General features: G+C 39.0%; 1 protein-coding gene across 1 annotated transcript; it reads right to left on the bottom strand.

The window, feature by feature from the left end:
* Positions 1–594: 594 nt before the first annotated feature.
* Positions 595–12750, bottom strand: LOC144989111 (uncharacterized). The gene is made up of 2 exons (XM_078941127.1): positions 11955–12750; positions 595–3745 (listed from the first exon to the last, which is right to left on the bottom strand). Exons 1-2 carry the CDS (start codon positions 12589–12591, stop codon positions 2346–2348), a joined length of 2037 nt encoding a protein of 678 aa, XP_078797253.1. The 5' UTR covers positions 12592–12750; the 3' UTR covers positions 595–2345.
* Positions 12751–13325: the final 575 nt, after the last annotated feature.

Genomic DNA, 13325 nt, shown 5'->3' with positions numbered 1-13325 from the left:
ACAGTAGCAAGAGAAAAACACAGAAGTACAGCTGAGAACAGGGCCCCCGCAGAGAAGAGAAAAAGCACCGGGGACTTCCTACGGAGAAGTCTTTATAGCGGCTCTGAGTTCCTCCTCCTGTGGGCAGACGTAACCCCTTTGCTGGTGGCTGTCCAATTCCTTATAGGGTAAACTGTTGCGTCGCCCGCATATGCCTCCAACAGTGGGCTTCCTGTTTTTAGAGAAGACCCAGTGACCTTTTTGTGACTCCGTCCGGCTGGTTCCAACCAGTTCGAGTCTGTAGCATTTCACACTTGTTGAGTGTGTGGGTGTCAGACACCGTGGCCTCTTGCTTGCTTCTGGAAATGTCCTCACACCTGCATGATGTACATCTGAGTTCTGTCTGCAGACGAGGGGCCCTACTTCCTGTTCTGAACATGCTGCGCTGTGGCTTCCCGTCTCTCTGCACAGCACAGCATGCATATGCCTTCTGCTCTAACACTTCTGTAGCAGCGGGGTGAAAAGTCCAGATAATAATATGAGAATGTGTTAGGTCTACAACTAAGCCAACACTTCTTAACTATTTTTGAGCTTGAAGAAAGGACACATACTCACTTATCTCTTTTCTCGAGGAGAGCAGACAGGAACATACTCAAGCCATTCCACGTGTGCTCTGAGTTTTCAAGAGTCTGCCTCCTCACTTTTATTTAAAATCAGGGCGTTACCTAACATACAGCATACAAGGAGGTGGTTGTAAACATACACACATACACATACACACACACACAGCCCCCAATGGTCATAAAACAGAGAGACATCCGTTCCCAGGAGATTGCTACTCCCCCCAGGGGATTAGGGTCTTTTTTGCAGATCAAGGGTCATCAGTCAGCTCCTGTGGCTTCAGGGCAAGGATCAAAAGGTCAAAGGTGAATTCCCAGTTCAATGCAGAGAAAACATTCATCCCGCTTTCTCAGGGCTGTTTCTCGCAGACAAGTATACACTTTTTACAGTTAAAAAAGTTCAGAGTAAATATAGGATAACTTATGTATACATTTATTCTAACAGAATGCATGTATAATTAAACATTAATTTGTTAAATGTAGTAAAAGATTAGAAACAGAATGCATACATCTCTTTCTTCAGTCATCATTAACAAAATTTTTCTGTTTTACGTTTTTTCATCATCATTTCCACATTGAAGTGTTCCAAGGAGCTTTGTTGAAGCATGTCGATATACATCCAGTCCACCACCAGATGCCGCTGTTCTGTGTGGTTTCGGAGCCCTGAATGGGTGGTTCATTTTTCTGGCAAAATTACATGAACCCCTATAAGGCTTCTATTCCCATCCCTATTGAAAATTGTTCCCACAAATATCAGAATATAAATGAAATTGAAATAAACATACCAATGGGGTCGCTGAAGTCATCCAAGCATTGAAATGTTTGTTGTTCAGCTCACAATGACTGCCAGACAAAACCCCCACCTGCACACCGTCACCTAGTTAAATACTTCTTCCCATTTACCTACCTGATAGATTAGGATTCACATTTTCCTTATACTGCCTCCTGCAGCTATGGAGTTGATCCTACCTGGAACAATCCTCCAAATCAATGTTCAGAGGCAAAAATAAAGAAAATAGAAGACAAAAAGCCAGGATAGATTACACATAGATTAAAATGTATTGATCATTTATTTCTTTGCTGTAGATATTTGTGGCTTAGAGAAGATGAAAACCTAAAAAAGCTGTTCAGGAAAGTCAGGATAAGACAAGACAAGACTTTATTGATCCCTGGAGGGAAATTCAGTTGTTACAGCAGCCAAACAAGAAATACAGCAGTTAGAAAACCAAATAGTCAGTAAGAATTAAAACAGCAATAAAAAGCGGAAGTAAAAGTACACGTCATAACTAAATAAGTAAATACAACAGCAGTTTCAACAGTCCTAAACTGTGTCATTCTATAGTCTAACTGCTGTTGGGATAAAGGACCTCCTGTAGCAAATCATACATCAAAACAACCAAAGTTTTTTTTTTAAATGTAGACAATTTCATTTCTACAGATCAATTCTCACTTGTGCCTCCCTCTAATGAAGTTACTGCATCAATATGGTATGGAGGCCATCAGCCTGTGGCTCTGTGTACATGAAATGAAAGCTCAGGTTGCTATGGAGTTCATTAGAACATTGAGGTTTCACCCCAGAAGTTTTGAGCATTAAAAACTTATTTTAAAATATTCAATTTTTCTGAGATGCAGAACTTTTCCCTCCTGTAAAATAAAGTCTTCTGCTGATTCTGATACAGAGGTTGAGAGGTCGACCTCTTATTAGAAAAGTTTAGAATTTAGAGTTTACACTAAATCCTTCCATTGTCAAGAAAAGGTCTTACATGTTCTCATGTGTTTGTTGAGATTAGATACTTGACTAAATCTTTTTTTACATTCTTTACAAGAAAAAGGCTTTTCTCCTGTGTGAGTTCTCATATGTGTTTTGAGACTAGATATTTGACTAAAACATTTTTTACATTCTTTACAAGAAAAAGGTTTTTCTCCTGTGTGAGTTCTCATGTGTGATTTGAGATAAGATAAATCACTAAAACATTTTTTACATTCTTTACAAGAAAAAGGCTTTTCTCCTGTGTGAGTTCTCATATGTGTTTTGAGACTAGATATACGACTAAAACTTTTCTTACATTCTTTACACGAAAAAGGTTTTTCTCCTGTATGAATTCTCATGTGTGTTTTGAGATTAGATATTTGACTAAAACATTTTTTACATTCTTTACAAGAAAAAGGTTTTTCTCCTGTATGAGTTCTCATGTGTGTTTGGAGAAAAGATATACGACTAAAACTTTTCTTACATTCTTTACACGAAAAAGGTTTTTCTCCTGTATGAATTCTAATGTGTGTTTTGAGACTAGAACTGCGACTAAAGCTTTTATTACATTCTTTACACGAAAAAGGCTTTTCTCCTGTGTGAGTTCTCATGTGTCTTTGGAGATGAGATATTTGACTGAAACTTTTTTTACATTCTTTACAAGAAAAAGGCCTTTCTCCTGTGTGAGCTCTCATGTGTGTTTTGAGACTAGATCTGTGACTAAAGCTTTTATTACATTCCTCACAAGAAAATCTCTTACCTTCTGCATGGATTCTTGTGTGATTTCTGAACTGAGATATGTTACTAAAGCTTTTACCACATTCTTTACAGATATAACATCTTTCATCAGACCTAGTTTCCATGTAGTCAGACGGGTCAGTAATTATTCTTGAGTTTTTACCAGACCTGATTGGAGATTGTTTGTATTTCTTACCAAGATTAGTCTTTTTAAGATTTTTTCTAACATCTGTGTCACACTGACTTTCTGACATGTGAGAGCTGTCCACACTTTGGACATGACTTCTGTGTCTTCTCTTCCTCTGATCTCTGTTCTGGTCTGTCTCTTCATCTGTAGTTAATGTTGATTCTGTCTCTTCATCTGTAGTTGATGTTGATTCTTCATGTTGGTTTCCTTCTTCATCCTGACTATCAGTTACATTAAAGCTCTGCTGATTGTTTAGATCTGCTTCACTGTTCTCATCTTCCTCATAAGTAGGAATCTCCATCAAGGTATCAGTCTCCTGCTTCAGATCAATCTGCTCTTCATCCTGACTGATGCAGAGTTCCCCTGGTTCCTCTTTAATCTGTGGAGGTTCTGGTTCTTCCTGTTCCACTCTGAAGTTCCTCTGCTGGATGCAGAGATTTTCCTCTTCAGTCATCCAACACTGGGGGAGAACTGCAGAAACACAAGAACAGGTCCTTTTAAATACTATGGTGACTTTATTTATTCTTAATTATCAATACAAATGATTGCAGTATCATTCAGTATATGCACATTAAAAAACTTTTAATTAAAAAAAAGTTTTTTATTTTCTTTAGCACAACAGTATCAAACTGTGCTGAAAAAGGCCCCCTACACCTCCCCCATATGAGGAGAGCTTTTTCGGTCAATAACTTGTAGTCTGAACCAGTTATAGAAAGAAAATAATATTTTATTTGTTTTTAGGGAAATTAATTTGCAGATAAATAATTCATAAATGGTACAAACAGGTATCTGTATACTCAAATTAAATCATACTGAAATAAATAGATTTATTAGAAAGGGGACAGAGGGATTGACAGAAAATGTACTTTTAACCTGATTCTGTCTCCAATTATTTTTATATGAAATTACAAAAAGGAAAAAAGTCTGAAAACAATTGGAATGTTTTAGATTCTTGTCATTATTGACAGTAAAGATCCAGGCATCTATAGTAAATGTTTGACACAGTCTCTGAGGCTTTTTTCAGCCCAACACCAGCTGTTATGTTAGGAATATGCTGCTAGTAAAGTTACATTCACATTTCTGTTATTGTATTCATTTTATTTAGAAATCATCTCCAGGACCGAGGTCTGGGGCCCCATCAATGGGGGTCAGAAACTTGTCTGTGGTGGTGTTGGTGGGTGTGTTTATGTGTGCGTGTTAGCCTAGAAGTGCTACTGGCAGCTCATATGGTAAAAATGTGTCAAAATGGACGAGCTTGAAGATTTAATGTGAGAACTTGTAAAATAGAATGTGGCAAACCAAAAGTCTGCATCTGTGTGTGAAAATCTTCTCCTGTAAAGTTTGGCAAATAAAAGTCACAACTGACAAATTACCATTTGCATGTGTTCATTAGAGTTACAACCTCAAATCAGTGATTTCAACGGTTTGAATCTGCTGCTGTGAATCACAGCACACTACAACTGAGGGAACTACAAAAACATTTCAAAAGAAAAAAATATTTTTTTTTCCTGACTTTTAATGAGAAGTGATCTCTTTGAGGTGTAAACGGAGACACGGCAGAGAGACGGCTGCCAAGAGACTGTTGTCAACAAAGTGCAATATCCGAGGAAAGACCATTCAGTAAAAATCAATCATCTCTCTAAAACAAATGAATTTCTACAGTTATATGGTAATGAAGACTCGTCAGCATATTCATGCTACAATCAATACTTTGTGAAAAAAGTCAATATTTATTATATTTTATCACATTTTAATAGAGAAATGAGTCATAATAAAGATGCTAAATAGCTCTGAAGATACTGAAGCTATTTTCACCAAACTTTCTGTACTGACTAATCATGACCCTGTTGTCCTACTACATCAAAGATAACTGTATGTCAATTAATTACTTTTTGTAAATATGGTTCATGATTGGTCCAAAATGCTTAATAGCTCTAAAAGATACTGAAGCCAACAATGTAATGTTCTGATATAATCTTTTTTGTCAATAACAACAACAAATCTAATCACCATTTTGAGCCAGGCAACAGTGATTAGTCAGGTGGTCTGAGTCACGTTTTTAGAAGAACCAGTTGCCAATCATGATAAGCTAGTTCAAAGTCTAAGCCCACATCACTGAAAGCTGCTCGGAAGAAGCTGTCAATCAAACGTTCGAGGTGGGGCCAGCGGGCACCACGCCTTTCACTGAGGCATTTGATTGGTCAGTTTACAACTTGAATAACTGGCACTAAAGAAAAAATGTTATGAAAAAAACTAAGATTACCCACAAGATATTAAGAAAAGAATTTCACAGCAAGAATGGTGATTCTGTCTATTTAGAATGGCTGAGTAACAGCTGCCTATTTATCTATAGAGGTCTATTGGAGTTTGGCGACAGCAGCTACTTCCTATTTGGAAGTGGGGGGGGGGCGACTCTAATGTCCAGTGATGATATAGTCTATGCTTTTTAGCATAGACTTTTGGAAAGCTCCTCATAGTTTGACTACTAACAAACAGTGTTGGGGGTAATGAATTACATAGTAACAAGTTACTTTAATTTAGTTACTTTTGTCAGTAATGGAGTAACGTAATGAATTACTACGGAGCCCGTGATCTGCCATGGGTTAAAAAAAAGGGGGTTCTGGCTGCCGCTGCCGCTGTGGCGGGGGTCTTGGTGTGGGGATGGCTGGGCACTCTCCCTCGTTCTTTTCACATTCCACCATCCATTTAGAAGAACATAAACACTCACCTGAGCACAGGTGCTAGCTCACCTTTGCACTAACAGTTTGCATGATTGAATGAATGAAATATTTCACACTAGTTGGTTTAAAGGCATGAGTATGCGTGTGTGAACAATATCTGTATTGTGTGCATGTTTTCTGTACATGTTGACATGTGGACATCTTTGCAGTTAACAGGTGTGTTTATAACATCTGAATGTGTGTGTGGACAGGTCCCGCCCTTTGAGATTTGTATTACACTTGAACCTTACCGTAATGATAAACATCCAGTAAAGTTGTTGCTTTATGCTGCTTCATGGTTCTACCCCCCCCCCCTCCTATTATCACCCTCCTACCCCCCCCCCCCTCTCTAACATCCCTCTCTCTTCTTCCCTTCTTTCCTTTTCCGTCTGGTCCAACACCAAAGATTTTCAAACATGATTGAAATTAATAAAGTTTGGCCTCAATTCCAAAAGGGGTTTATTCAGACATACCTCTGGTTTGTCTGAAGATTAATAACCCCTCTTGTTAAAGTAAAATATGTCCAACACAAGAGGCCCTCAGCTCTCATCTGTTTGTCCAGCTGTTGGACAGGACAAGTAAAAAAAAAAAAAAAAAAAAAAAAAAAGGTTTTCGTTTCCACTAAATAATTAGAATGTTATAACAATTACAACATTCTTAAGAAGAAGAAATGCACCGGAAGCTCAGCAACGGCAAACGACCTGGGCGATTACAGAAATAAACTGAGGTGGATGAAGGAATAATTCTGTCCCTGTTGAAGAAAACTCCCTAAATGGAGGGTTTACCACAAGATGTAAAACCTTAGTGAGCCTCAAAAACAGGAAGGCCAGACCAGAGTTTGCCAAACAACATCTAAAACAGTCTTCACAGTTCTGAAACAACATCCTATGAACAGATGAGACCAAGATAAAAAAATAAAATAAAAAAAAACACCAAATCCCCCGGCGGCCGCATCGGAAATAAATAAAATTACAATGCATTATTCTTTATTAACAAATAACAGTAACAACTAACAACAACCTATCTAGCTTGTGAACTAACTACTAACTATAGGTGTTGTAGATTGACTGTGTGTGTGAGTACAGAGCGTCTTGTGTAGGAAGGTGCGCACACGTGTGTTATAGGTGCGTGTTGATTCTTCTGCTTTGTAGCTGCACGCGAGTCTCACCTGTACTCTTTGGTACAGACATCTTCTCCGAATATTTTATATTTCCCAGTAATAAACAGGCTGCAGACACTTTGTCACCTTTCCGGTAGCCATGAAGCCTGACACCCATTAATAACACGGGGCAGGAGGCTCCGCCTTTGTTTATACAGACATGTTAACTTTGCGCTGCCCATAATAGTTGCAGACGTTTAACACCTCCTGACTAAACAAAGGGCACCAATGTGAGTGTGCACACCGACGCGAAAAAACGCCACGCGTCAAAGCGTCACTTTTAAAAAAACGCCTCGGGTTCGTTTTTTTGGTTTGACGCGCTGCGTCAAAAACTATACAACCAATGAGAATGGCGCTTTTGCACACGTGTCTGGAGCTTCTGAAGTTACAGTAAAACACAACTTGGGGGCGCTCAAACACAACACTGCCTTTCTGAGCACACATACCAGCAAAGAAGATAGACGCCAAGTAGCGTCTACACTGCCGCAAAGAAATAATGACAGACATTCTAAAATATCCCCGAAAACCCTCATGATACATTTTCAGCTTTTTTACCAGTCGATAAAACTCACCATGTTCTTCTCTTCTCGTAACTATGGGATGTACCCAAAATCGGCGTCTTTTCCGGCGTCTTTCATCATTCAACAGAACAATAATTTCTTCATCATTGGAACTGGAGCTGGAGCTACTGGTGCTTGAAATATTCATGTTTTCTTTGTATGATTCTGACAAGCGCGTAAATACTGGCTCTCTTCTTCTGAGTGAAAAGCAACCACCTTGTGTACAGGAGTATTTCTGTTTTACATTAAGCGCCATCTAATGTCAGGGAATGAAATTGCATGTTGGCTCGGCTCATCGTCAGCGAAAATCGCCTGGGTGTGAACACAAAAGACGTGGCGAAAACGCCTGGCAAATAACGCCTGGCGAATATTCGTCCCGGTGTGTACGGTTGTTTAGATTGAGGATGTGTGCTTCTGAAAGCGCGCCTCTGTGTGTAAAGGGAGCCACGTGCAGCAGAGGCAGTGAGAGCGCGGAGACGAGAGAGAGTGACAGGCACGGTGGGAGAGGAGGAGAAGACAGTCTGGAAGAAAGAAGGAAAGTCTGAACACAGGACTAGCAGAAAAAGTAAATTATCAGCAAAGATGAATATGTTTAATGTGTTTATTATAGTTCCAATTACACACTATACTGAAAATGTAAAAAAAAAAAGTGCGGTGATGCGGTTATCGTCACAGCCCTATACCAGAGTCATGGAAAGAGAAGAGTATAAGAAGGAAAGGAACTGCTCACGATCCTAAACATCCCATGTCATCAGTGAAGCATGGTGGTGGTAATGTCATGGTGTGGGCATGTATGGCTGCTATTGGACCTGGTTCTCTTGTATTTATTGATGATGTGACTCCTGACAAAAGCAGTGCGATGAATTCTGTTTCGGACAATATTATCAATGGTAGCTTTTGTGTAGCATAATTAAAAATAATAGACAAAACCAGAAATGCTTTTTCATTTTCAAAATGAAGCTGCATTTGTTTACTCGAAATTAAAAAGAAAAAGCAATCCACCAAACCGCTTTTTAATTTTCTTCTTCAACACTGCTTATTCTTTCACTTAATTAAAATGATAAAGAAAATGGTATTTGACATTTCATTTTCAAAAAGTTATCTGGTAAATGTGTAGCAATATTCAGTTACAGTAGATATATCTAATTTGACAATTAAAATAAATTAACAGAAATGCTTTATTTTGAAAATGTAACTGCATCATATGACTCATATATTAAAAAAAAATTCAAAATGCTTTTTCCTTTTCTACTTAAAAACCACTTATTCTGTGTCATTATTAAAATAAAAGTGCAAAGAGGGGATTGCCTTTTCATTTTCACATCCACCCTGCGAATAGTGTTGCATAACACAATCCCAGTTAGCATTTCCACGGGGAGGCGGGGCAATGACATCAGTGCCTGTTGATCCAACCAGCAAAAGCCAAAAGTTTAGCATGGTGAAATCTGTTAGCGTTGTTCAAGGGGCTGTAGCTGTCCTGGAACAGCAAAATCAGCGTAAAGTACAGGTAAGATCTTAAGCCCGAGTCGGAACCCGACCCGGCCCGAAATTCAGGACATGTTGATTGGTCAAGATGCATTATGGGAAATGTGTGATGCACGATGGGATACATAGCCTCAGCATTTCCTGAATAATATAATTCCTGTTTGACCCTAAAGTACAACACCCCATACTGGCCTTCACGACCAGCAAAAGAGATCCAAGGCTGGACGAAAATAGCTTGTTTGCTTAGTTCTGGAATGAAATGGAAATACTTGAATCCATTTTCTTGACTGCAAGACACGTCAATGAACCGAAAACACCGGAGTCCAATCTTAATCATTTCATTAATTAGATGCAAAATGACTGACATGACCAAAAAAACAGCTGTGCAGTCATAAACATGTGCAACAGATCTGCTTTGTGCTTTTCCCACTCATGCACTCACGTTTCATCCACAGATGAGCCCACATCTCTGCGCCCGTCATCTCACCGGCAACAGTTTCAAAACACAGGATCATTATTATTATTATTTTCAAATGAAGCTGTATTTGTTTACTCAAAATTAAAAAGAAAAAACAATCCGCCAAACCGCTTTTTCATTTTCTTCCTCAACACAGCGTATTCTGTCACTTAATTAAAATGATAAAGAAAATAGTATTTGACATTTCATTTTCAAAAAAATGTTTAGTAAATGTGTAGCGAATTTCGGTTAGATTTATCTAATTTGACAATTAAAGTGGATTAACATAAATGTTTTTTTCATTTTAAAAATGTAACTGCATCATATGACTCACAAATGAAGTAAAAAAAACACTTAATGTCTGTTAGTGTTGTTCATGGGGCTGTAGCTGTCCTGGAACAGCAAAATCAACGGGAAGCTGCAGGAGACAATCTTCTAAATGTGCTTTTATTACTGTTATGATTATTATTAAGGGCCTGCTCACTCATGATTTTTTTAATCTGTATGGCCAGTGCTTTTTTCTTGGCTGCAAGGACCTGAAAAAAGGGTTAGCATTAGGCTAATACGTGTTAAAAACATTAGCCGTGGAAAGAGTGTTCCTACTGATTTTATGTTTTAAATAGGAGACTCTAGACTTGATGTCTGCTTCTTGTATTTCAGGGCTCCAGACTGCGACAAAATGGTTGCATTTGCGACCAAAATTTGAGAGTGCGCGACTAAATTTTACATTCAGTGTGCTACCAGTAAATTTGCCTCCCCCACCCTCCGTATATTTTAAACATTAAACGTGGAAGGGGCACGTCAATGATCAGTGAAATAATCAATGAGATGCCAGCGCACACGCTAACACACACTCATGAGACGCGAGCACACACTGGCGTTTCATTGAGTGATGCCTGTCTGTGAGGCGGCCAATGCGTGTGAGAAGTAGGCCTGGGCGATAAATCGATTAAATGAATTAATGTTTACCATGACTCCTGCTGCTTCATGATCATCTCTGTGCAGAAGACGGGGTTTCTTAATTTAATTAAAACCTTAGACCCCAGATATGAGCTGTATTGTTAATCCTTGAAATGGTGCTACTGTCAAGGTGAATGTTTGTCTCCTCTTAGTCTACACTACAAAGTGGGACTGAAAACACAGCTGGGACCTCAAGTAAGGAAGTAACCTTTTTATTGTGGACAAGTGAAAACGAGTGTAGAATAAAAAATTAGACAAAAACAAGACAAAATTATTTAGACAAGGGAGTGAGAAGAAGAAAATCTTATACTTAACTTTGATTCCAAGAGTGTGTTTATTTATTTATTATTTATCCCAGAAATGGGGGTTACATTTGTCTTGCATTTGATTGGGGGGGGGGGGATAAACATCGGAAATCGAATAAAAAATAAATAAAATCTGAGATTTTATTTTTAGGCCATATCGCCCAGCCCTTGTGAGAAGAATAGGGAAAGCCACTGTAAGTGGCTAAAATGCATGAAGGGGCCTTGAGATAATCGACCATGCGTAAACATCTGTGGGAAGGAAACGGAGACAAATAACATCATAACCTGATATGTGCGTCTGAGCTATGAGCAAGCAAACTATTGATTCGTTCTTCCGACCTGCGGCTGGTGTACCAGTGCCAGAGTGTACAGCAGGGGTCTCAAACTCGCGGCCCGCAGGCTATTTGCGACTTCCAAGATGATATTTTGCGGCCCCCGCCTTAATATGAAAGTTTAATGTTACTGCATTCTGCCAGTTAGTATGAATGACACGTTTTCCTTGTCTTGCGCGTAGCTGACAAACCAACCATTTGGGATTTGGAGGGATTTGAATCTTTTCTGTCTGCAGATCCATGAGCAGGACCCTGTCTTTGGGTTTTAGCTTGAAATGTCGTTTTGGAAATAGAATCTGTCTGAATGTCTGGAATTGGAGACATGGAGACATCAAAGAGGTTTAGATGGATTTTGGGTTTGACAGAGAAATCTGCTGAAAAGAACTGAACTACAAACTTAAAACCACAGACGACAAAACAGATTGGACTTTTTTATCTGCTAACAATTTTCTCTTTGATCTGTTAAGGTTTCCTGTTTGTCGTTAGCTGGAGGGACTAACTAAGATCATCTGATTTGAAGAATGTTGTGGGCTGCACTGACCAACAATGTCTTCTGTCTTTTCAACTGGAAGGGACAGAAGAGACTCTTCCAGGACACGCTGTTGATGGACTGCATGTTTGGAGAGCTTGAAGCTCAAGATAGAACCGTTGTTGAAGTGAACATACCGATAGTGTGGAGATGAAGATCAGAGTCACACTGACCTGCTGACATGTGAGAGCTGTCCACACTTTGGACATGACTTCTGTCCCTCCTCTTCCTCTGATCTCTGTTCTGTGGGTCTGTCTCTTCATCTGTAGTTGATGTTGATTCTGTCTCTTCATCTGTAGTTGATGTTGATTCTGTCTCTTCATCTGTAGTTGATGTTGGTTCTTCATGTTGGTTTCCTTCTTCATCCTGACTATCAGTTACATTAAAGCTCTGCTGATTGTTTAGATCTGCTTCACTGTTCTCATCTTCCTCATAAGTAGGAATCTCCATCAAGGTATCAGTCTCCTGCTTCAGATCAAGCTGATCTTCATCCTGACTGATGCAGAGTTCCCCTGGTTTCTCTTGAATCTGTGGAGGTTCTGGTTCCTCCTGTTCCTTTTTAATCTGTGGAGGTCTTGGTTCCTCCTGTTCCTCTTGAATCTGTGGAGGTTCTGGTTCCTCTTTAATCTGTGGAGGTTCTGGTTCCTCCTGTTCCTCTTTAATCTGTGGAAGTTCTGGTTCCCCCTGTTCCACTTGAATCTGTGGAGGTTCTGGTTCCTCCTGTTCCTCTTTAATCTGTGGAGGTTCTGGTTCCTCCTGTTCCACCCTGAAGTTCCTCTGCTGGTTGCAGAGATCTTCCTCTTCAGTCATCCAATGCTGGGGGAGGCCTGCAGGAACACAAACACAACAAGGAGCCTTTTATACGTTTCCAAGAGTTATGGGTTTCATCAAACATCAATAAACTCTGTGATCATTGGAGAAAATGTCTAAGGAGTCTGGAGGACCACAAGAGACTCATTGAAATAATACATATAGACGCCATTAAATAAATGGGACATTAATTCTTTAAAATTTGAAATAAATAGAAAATATATCATTAAAAGTGTCAATATTTAATTTAAATTAAATGTTAAATGATTTACACAGGTCACATTTAAAGTTCTTCTATTTGTCACGATTTCGACTTTAAATCGAAATCGATCGAAATTAAGTCACCGTCTCGAACTTCGAATAAAAAAATGGAATTGTCGATGCTGCCATGCCCCCATGCTGCATCTGGTTACTTGCCAAGCGGGAAAAAAACATGTGTTGAAGTGCTGCGAGTCTAATTGTTAATAAAGTTTTTTAAAAAAGAAGTGCTGCAAGTCAACCTTCTTTAACAGCCACTCAAAAGATAGCATGGAGACCCATCGACAGAACTTGAATCTCCTCGTCTTTCACGGAAGTCGCTGGTGTGGAGGTATTTTGGATCTCCATTGAGTTATGTTGACAACGTTGATTAAAAAATAATACTCTCAGTAAAATAGACATAACACTGTTTCAGGAATTTTCATAGCAAAATTCCATCAAGTATCAAAAGTTAAAAATATGTGCAAAATTATGTT

This window comes from Oryzias latipes, chromosome 2 (assembly GCF_053564925.1).
Source record: "Oryzias latipes strain Hd-rR chromosome 2, Olatipes_Hd-rR_3.1".
Lineage (NCBI taxonomy): Eukaryota > Metazoa > Chordata > Actinopteri > Beloniformes > Adrianichthyidae > Oryzias > Oryzias latipes.
Note: the sequence above shows the minus strand (reverse complement) of the source record. Positions and strands in the feature narration are given on the sequence as shown.

What these genes read in the sequence shown, in the direction of transcription:
- LOC144989111 (XM_078941127.1), bottom strand. Translation starts at nt 12,591, where the DNA reads ATGACTGAAGAGGAAGATCTCTGCAACCAGCAGAGGAACTTCAGGGTG. An exon ending in CAGCTCTCACATGTCAGCAG is followed by an intron (nt 3,746 to 11,954) that starts GTCAGTGTGACT and finishes GTGTTTCTGCAG; the next exon opens with TTCTCCCCCAGTGTTGGATG.